General features: G+C 39.1%; 2 protein-coding genes across 2 annotated transcripts; one reads left to right on the forward strand and one right to left on the reverse strand.

The window, feature by feature from the left end:
- Nucleotides 1–1,247: 1,247 nt before the first annotated feature.
- crok (crooked) lies at nt 1,248–3,005 on the forward strand. The gene is made up of 3 exons (XM_003706740.3): nt 1,248–1,555; nt 1,805–1,966; nt 2,047–3,005. Exons 1-3 carry the CDS (start codon nt 1,489–1,491, stop codon nt 2,274–2,276), a joined length of 459 nt encoding a protein of 152 aa, XP_003706788.2. The 5' UTR covers nt 1,248–1,488; the 3' UTR covers nt 2,277–3,005.
- A 4-nt stretch (nt 3,006–3,009) lies between these two features.
- On the reverse strand, nt 3,010–8,620 carry LOC100881218 (uncharacterized). Its single transcript, XM_003706741.3, has 5 exons — nt 8,257–8,620; nt 6,622–6,883; nt 5,265–5,828; nt 4,551–4,887; nt 3,010–4,484 (listed from the first exon to the last, which is right to left on the reverse strand). The coding sequence occupies exons 2-5, from the start codon at nt 6,826–6,828 to the stop codon at nt 4,360–4,362; spliced, it is 1,233 nt and encodes a 410-aa protein (XP_003706789.1). The 5' UTR covers nt 6,829–6,883; nt 8,257–8,620; the 3' UTR covers nt 3,010–4,359.
- Between the last annotated feature and the right edge of the window lie 252 nt (nt 8,621–8,872).

Below are 8,872 nucleotides of genomic sequence, written 5' to 3' on the forward strand. Positions count from 1 at the left end.
CCCGGTCGCTCGCGTGGGAATTAATTCCGAAACCATGAGATTCTTTTTTCCGTGAATGGTACTGTTTGAACGGGGACGATAAGAAGGGGTAACAGGTTCGAATGTACAAGCTTGATACTAATGTACCGTGCGCGGTATAATTTCCAACACGTCGGTAGCCACGGATTAATGTTTCATTACGAGTGTTTGATGTTCCTGGAAACGAAAGTTCGGAGATCGCTGAAGAATGCTCATGGATCGTGTTCGGTATCAAGGCCATCCACGAGAAGGGAACACGGTCCTTGTTTCTGCTATAAAATCAGTGGCCTTAAGTGGCGCAATTCGTGGCCAGTTATCTTCTCCAAAATCGAGTAATTTCGTGTAATCTGCGTGGAGGTTGGGCGTGGTCGGACCGCAGAGATATTTCGGTAGGGAACGGCGTGTGTGTCATTAGTCGAATCTTTCGACCCTGTTCTATCTCCTCTTGTCCAGTCCCGTTGCCGGAAGAAACAACCTGTGAATTACGTGGTCGCTTTAGAAGGTAGCTTGTTGCGTAAAATTGATGTATCGAACGGACTGGCACCCTTTGTTCGTTACAATATGGATTCCAAATGTTCGATATAGTTATTAAAGTGGAACTTTTGTTTGGAGTGAATCGAGTTCCCTAGTTTTACTCATTAGTAAAGCCATTGGTGTCGACAGGTAATGCTAGGATCAAGTGGCTTTTGAAAATATGGGGACTTGGAAATTTAAGATTTTCCAACTTATAAAATACATAAAAATTGAGAAGTAATGTTACTTCAATGCTGCTGTTATAGTTGTACGGTGTACATCTCCCACATGCATAGTTAGATTATTTTTAATCTAAAGCATTGCGTTAGTTATCGTGACCGCAAAAATGTCACACGCTCGTGTTATCGCACGAAATAGTGCATCATGCATGGTTTAATTAACTAGAATTCGTTGTTGCACCAAGCATTCTTTCTTCGTGACTTGAATTACAATTGAAATGGCTCATATATCGGGCGCGGTCTTGATTCGAGTCCCAGTCACGTGACCCGGAGGTAACCGAACGCTTCCGAAGTACTCAGTAGCGTACAAAAAACAGTACCCTTATGTTTCTTTTTATTTTATTCTTTTATTTTGTAAAAATACAACAGTAGTATTACATAATACGCAAATATGTTCCTTATAATGTACTTTATTTATAAATATGATAGCATTGTTAAAGAGAGTTAAGACCTTTTTACATATTTTTTATTCAGTATCAATGATGCACCCGTGATTTAAAGGAGCTTAGGATTCTATTTTTCTCATTTTATGACTAAACAACCATAAATTTATTTAATTTTGCTTGGGACGCAAAAAATATTTGCGTCGTCAGCCCTGACCAATGCTGGTCGGTTCAGTGGCGGTGTCCGTTGTAGGCGTGGGCAGTTACAGTAATTAAACGTTGTATTTAACGTGTGTTTTTTAATTTGTATAAAGTGATCAGCTATTCCTGATAGAATGGCTTACGAAACGAGTTTTCGTATTTTGTTGGCAGCATTATTTGTTCTCTGTTGTATTCAACAAGGTAATTTATATTGCTCTAAACCGATACTTTCCTCTCAATCCTAACCTTCAAATAATTTTTAAATATAAACTTTATGATTTCAAAGATGTACTTTTCACAAATTTATTTATACCACCAATATAACAACGATACGAATTAATTGCTTGTTTAACTTCTACATACATATGTTCAAGTAAACAATATTTTAAAAATCAGTGTTATATTACACTGTAAACAAAGGGTAATGGTTGGTCTGTTGTGTTTTTACAGGATTGAGTATCAAATGTTGGGTGTGTAGATCAGATCAGGATCCAAAGTGTGCAGATCCCTTTGACAATAGGACTGTACCAATTACGGATTGTAAACAAGAACCGGAATTAGAGCATTTACAAGGAGTGAGGCCTACTATGTGTCGTAAGATTCGCCAAAAAGGTGTGTTGATAAAACAACAAGCTTGTGTTTATGAAAAACATTGGGAATAATTTTTGTCATTTATCATTTGTTTCTCTTAGTCAATGGTGTATGGAGATACTTTCGCAGTTGTGCTTATATGGGAGAACCTGGAATTGCAGGAGATGAAAGATTTTGCCTTATGAGAACAGGAACATATAATATATTTATGGAGTATTGCACATGCAATAGTAAGGATGGCTGTAACGCTGCATCCTATAATCATGGAAGTTTGTTGGGCTTGGTATTAGGTTTAGTAATTTCATTGAGATACATACTTTGTCATACTTAACAGACTTAACCAAAGATATATTGGATTAACAGATTGGTAAATCTGAGTAAGCAATAGATATTTCATTATACATTTTTACAATATAGAATTCCGTCCGTACTTATTAATCGACAATCTTATGATCTGAACTTCAGGGAGATAGAATGCTTGGATTGCAAATTAGGGAATGTTTTATAAAAAATGTTTGTATCGTATATCATTGAATAACTTTTTTACTATAAAGTGCCTATTCGTGTCTTCATAGAGAAAAGATGAATAGAATATTTCTAAGGCATTTTTTAGCAACTATACAATACCATAGGAGTACATTTTATATCTTTTTTAAGGAATAGTTTACTTCAGATTATTCCATTCTTTGATAGATCTATATTTTTTTTAATATAATATAATTTTAAAATGGAAGAATATGCTTGTATTATACTTACAATTAGTTCTCAGTTTAGATTTGCTTAGTACAAAATACTAAAATGCCCATCTACTGAAATGATGGTAACATCATACCATAAATAAGACTGTTAATACCGTCCATTTTAAAAACCGTGAATCGAGCGTTAGTGCGAAATGATGTCGCTTTTTATATTTTTATATGTACTTTCTGAAAGTGTAGTTAGTTAACGAACGCCAGACAAGTAAAAATACAATTACTTACAGAAATGCATTACTCTTTTGTGTATTTTGTAAATGTGTATTATAATAGCAATAAATAAAAATGCATTAAGAACGTTACAACGTGTGAAGCAGTTTAAATTATTCTTTATATATAATAACAGGTGTATTACATATAAAATATAGTTGTTATACAAATATGTGCGTTAATAACATTGTAAATACAATTTTTTTGGTGTAATTGTTTAAGTCTTAAAAATATTTGCTGAAGTATTTTCGTATAAAAATACATGTGTATACATGTAGCAAACGGTAAAAATGTTACAATATTTTTTTCTTCTAATGTTAATGCGCTTAATATTGTTTAAAAAGAACTCGATAAAATTGCAGTCGAAACGATGAGCAACGAGTTTATCGTTATCAGTGCAAATAAACATCGATATGTAATATAACACGCTATTTGATCCTACGTACACAGAAAATACTTTCTCGCTGGTCTTATCTGAACGATGTAATCTTCGCTTAAAATAATATAAAATCAAATGTACATCGTAGCTTATTTTAACGCTAAAAATTGCGATTTTTTTCTGGCACAAAAAGTGAGTCTCTTCATTTCGAAACGATTCACATGACTGATTCGTTAGCAACTAAAAAACTTTTTCACAGTTCATGTACAAAGGAGAGCATAGTAGGCTCCTTCAAAATGGCGACGTAGGAGACCTCTCGTTGGTTTTTGAAATTCGGAAATCTTCGAATTTAATACTTAAAGTTTTCGGATCATTTTCTAAAATTCTAAAGTTCGCACAGTTGATCCCTAAAGTGCAACAATAGGAAGGCTAATCCGTTTTCAAAGGAAACCCACATTGCACCCGAGCGTACAGTACGTTGACAGGCACTTAATTTATTGGACGGTTCCGTTATTCCGATCCCTGACAGACACTCAGTTTCTATCGTTTGTCTCGGAATCGAGGACGGTTGAGAACTGCATGAATGATTAATATATACAAAAAAGAAACGTGTACCTTTGTACAAATTGGTTAACAAAAAAGGAAAGGAAAAACTGAGCAAAAAATCAATCTTGCGAGAAATATATTGACTTTGCCGTCCAAGGGTTCTTTGGAACAGCACGTATTATCGATCCGTGCTTAAAATATTTATAAGATTCGCAAGAATCGAAAGTAGGTTTACGCGCGAGGAAAAACAGTAGAAATCGAGAGGTATATTAGTCAATCGTTACCATTGACATGATTAGAACTTTTTCGATAAGAGAGCGAACATCCTACACCAAGTATCGAGTGGTTTTATGAAAAGTGAAAATTTAAAAGTCTGGAAAAGTGACGGATTTAGAAATATGTCAATGGGAAATTTAAAAATTAGTTTCCCACACCCTATGTCCCTTACGTTGCGTGTGAAGGGCGATATCTTGGTGGGTGTCACTCCGGTTTCTACCTTGTTAAACAAACACGCGTTACTCTTCTCATTCGAATGCCTGCCATTTCATTATCTGCTGTCCTGGTTTCGCCAAAGCCTGTTTCCACTGTTCGCCATAAGGTCCTCCTACGTCGGGTCCGATCGCCAAGTGGCCAACAGTGGTTTTCTTGCCTGAAATAATTATACATGTGCAAGATTTCGGTATTTTGGATAAACGAAATTGTACTCGTAGCTTACCCATTTTGTTTTTCGAAACAAATTTAATAACGAAGCTGACGTTCTTCAGAGCTCCTTGATAAGGATTGTCCGCCATCACTCTCGCCATGTCCGGTGCAAATTTCATGGACACACATGGCGCGAAACGGTCACTCTTCCAGAAATGGGTGACTCTTCCGTTATCGACAACGGATATCTTTATGTACATTTGCCCTCTGAGGGCCTCGTGCTCGTGCATCGTCTGCAACGAGCATCTCAGACGATGCAGAGATAGTATCAGTCGCTCGCTGCCTTCTTCCCTCTTGTCGCTCTTCTCTTGGCACAGTGACAACTCGACTTGACCCTTCTTGTTCTCCCTCTGCAATTCATTACGAGACGATTAGATATCGTTCTCTTGAAATGGTCATTAACCTTTTGTTACTAAACGTGACTATTGTCGCTCTGTCGTGATCCCTTGAAAGATTGGGGTCAATCGTGACCTAGACCTACGAAACGAATAGTGACCTCCAAATTAAGAGTAAATTCTGTTACATCTATTGCTAATTAGCGTATCGACAGTCGATAAGAAAGAAGGGGAAACGTATGTAGAACCACTACGTCTAGAACTGCGATAACAACCGTAAACGTCCAATTGACTTTTGACGAAATAATACCGAGCTATATTTAGCGAAGCGCAATCCACTAAATTTGTCGAGATTGTAAATGACAAGAGATCGCTTCATTGCTGACATTTACCCTCTCTTCAGCTCCGGAAATGCCACTTGTGATAGGTCGCAGTGGTCTCCACATGTCTCCGGTGGACACGTCACTCGCGTGTTTAGGTTTCACTGGTTTATTAGTGAAATTTTTTGGATCCAGAGAAATCGTCGTTGCACCAACGGTGCGTCTTTTGTCGTACATTCTTCTTTCCACCGGGGTGGTTTCCGTGTTCTTCTCGGACGTTTTGCCGAATATCTGGCTGAACAATTTGTTCTTCGTCGGCTCCTGGTTCTCCGAAGAGGCAGCTTGGCCATCTTTCTTCTTACCGGCCTTCTTTGGAGATTCCTTGACGGGAGACGAGGTCTTGTCCTTATCCGCCTCTTTCTTATCGGTCGCTATCAAGGGCTTGTCCTCGAGGATCGCGTACAGGGTCGCCACGATAAATCTGGACCCGTTGATCTCCTCTTCAATCACTTTCGTCTTCCCAAATTTCTGTTTAGTCTCCTTACGCAGAAGGAACGTGAATTCCTCGTTCCATTGCGGCCAAGACTCGTTCTTCGACGTCGTCTCGAACTTCTCCTTTCCTGGTATCAGCTTCACCTGCAACGCAACCGGGTTACTTTCTTTTCTGCTCGACTTCTTTCGTAAGCAAATACTTTATTGTAAAGTGCCCGCTAACCAAGTGCTGTTCAGCAAAAAATCTAACGATCGTTCAACACGATTGGTTTCTATCTTTTACGCGAATGAAATCTTGTTTACAAAATAAGGGTCAGGGACTCGAATTCTCTTTGTTCGATTAAATTTGTCGAGGAGTAATATTGGGAAGAATATGCGCTGTAAATGTAGGCTCCTTCGGACTGGTTACGAGACTTCCTGTTTTCTTCATTATCTGACATTATGTACTTCCTCTTTGGATCTATGCATCCTGGAACGCTAAGATCTAAACGTAATTTCCCGTGAAAGTTATTCAGGGCTAAAATCAAGAAATTTTGAACAACCTTAATTTTTGAACTTTTTACATTTCCAAAATTATCAAAAGTTGGCATGGAAATGGCATGGAAATTTGATCTTATTAAAATCCGTTGTCCACTTCTAATAAAAATTCTAGTTACGTTAATTTCCCTTTATTATTCATCGACAAAAGCGAACTCAGCGCGCGTTCAGTAATCTCAACCTCTTTTTAACAAATAGAATTACACGTTGCAATTAATACACTTCACGCTTATATCGTTCGGAGATAAGGCCCATTCCCACACATCGCGCCAGGCATTGTCTCCGAAGATTCGTGAGTCAATAAAGAAGACTCGAGTGGGCGCAGAACCTTCGGCCGATTATTCTACCGACTTACATAACGCAAGATAGCACCGTTAAAGATTACAGTTCGTATATATACCTTGACAACATAACTGTTGACGCGAGTGAAGCCGAAATTCTGTGGCAAATGTCGAGCACCGAGCACCGTCACGTACAGCGCCTTCTCGTTGATCGAATGAACGATCCTAATGCCAATTTCCGGTTCCAGATTCACCGTGCGATCCAGAGGAGTGGACACCGTCTTCAGACCGGTGTCGATGAAACTTTTGATCCTCGCCAACGCCATGCTCTCGAAATTATCCTCATCTGGTGAATTCTACGAATCGGTTTATCGATCTTCACTGCAAACAGAGTTAAAGCCACTTCAAATATTTCAGTCCATATTCTGCGGACATGTCGATGGTTCAGAACACAAATATTGTACGTCCACTTTATACGTTTTCATGAGGTTTTAGGCAAACCTCTTTATCTTTATATCTTTATCTGGGCAAAAGTTTACGTCATGACAAGTTAAAATCGTAAATTTTGTAGCTTAAAATAAGAAATCTAAGAGTCTGAAGATTACGCAAACTCAAATGTACAAACTCGCATCGATAAAAAAATTCAAATGTATAAATTCAAATTGATAACAAATGGACATATAGTGTATGCATTGTCGATAGTGCACTAAAAAGCGATGAATATTTAGCAAAGGCAACAGGAACTATTAATAATCGAAGAAGAGTAGCGACGCGATTCGTCCTCGACAGCTTCGTGAATTTTAGTCAAAAATATTTTTGGTCGAACTGCGCAACCTATCTGATACATGGGCCATCTAAAAAGCTTCCTCAAAATGTTTATTCGTTATCTTGGTCGTGTTTTAATCGATAAATACTAGCCACGTACTTTTACTGCCACAAAGAAACGTCAACGATCGAACTCTCGCGTTCGGCGCTATAAGCCGGGATTCTCAACTTGTCAGGAGGGTTGCAAATTTTTCATGAGTCACTATTGTTATACTTTCACAACTTACATTAGTATGTTTTGCCAGAGCAAAAAATTTGGATTGGTCAAAAAAACCTTCTGCCTTGCGTTGTATATAAAGACACGTGGTGATCTAGCGCGTGGGAATACACAGTTTGTGATAATATCATAACACCGTATAAAAGTATGAAGTATAAAAGTGGCAATATAACAAAAGTCCACTATAGCAATTATATATTCTATGAAAATATAGAAATACTTCGAGTAAAAATTTTCACTAGGATTTTCAATTCCTGTTTATCGTTACCGTATTCCATCAGTGTCTGTAACCCTAATTCTCCATAAATGAAAGAATGCGCGAGAAGGGACGAATTACGGGTTAATTGCCTATCATAAAGAGGGTCACGACTCGAAAAACCTTGCAAAACTCTGATGTACTGTTTTGTGCAGCGTGTCTCGCGAAATAGCCGATAACGCGAATGGAAACCGAGCCACGATCGACGTCGATGAGTAACGGTAAACTTCCAAGAGACTGGCCGGCGATCGTGAAGCTTCGCGATCAGCTTCGAGCCGCTTCGATCTCGGGTCCCCAGAACGTGTTCCTAAGCGAACGTCGATTCATTCGACGATCTTGCAATTTTACGCGTCGGAAGTCGATCAAACTTTCTCCGATGAAGAGAAATGTGCCGACGTTGTCACCTGTCCGGAGATCTTGGCGGGACGAAAGGCCGCCTGGAAACAGCGCACCTACCATAATCGCGATGATCAGGCCTGTTGCGTCGTCTGTTAAAACCGAACACGCCTGATAAACCTTCACGGGTGTACGACGTTGAGAGTTTCTTCGACGAAGCGTCAGACCGTCTCCATGACCACACAGCCTAAACGTAAACAGGTAGCTGGGCCTTCTTTCACTGTGTGCGCGCCACGCCATGCGGTCCCAACTCGATGCCGAACTTGTTGCACATCTTGACGCGATTTAACAACAACGTCACCGACTGCAGAGGAGCTGACCAGAAACGTGCACGCGTGTGCTCCGAATCGAAAACAATTATGCGTTTAACTGTCACCTGCACTTCGGACGACGCGCTGCCGTGGTATGCGGCTCGCTGTCTAGCGTGGGTTCCCTTTATAAGAGAACCCGCCGCTCTTCAGGGACGAACGCTCAGGGGGTTCTGTCTAGGCACCCGACACAGATATGCTGCAGTTGATTTTGGAAAATTTCGTGAGAACTGTGTTAGCTTGGACGGATACAAAAATATGTGTTCATAACGTTTTCAATTTTTAACAATTTTTTAACTTGCCTCAGTAAATTTGTTTTTGTTTGAAAGTACATTAGATGACTTACTTTTGATATTTTGCAAAGAAAC

The sequence above is a fragment of the Megachile rotundata genome, chromosome 2, assembly GCF_050947335.1.
Source record: "Megachile rotundata isolate GNS110a chromosome 2, iyMegRotu1, whole genome shotgun sequence".
NCBI lineage: Eukaryota > Metazoa > Arthropoda > Insecta > Hymenoptera > Megachilidae > Megachile > Megachile rotundata.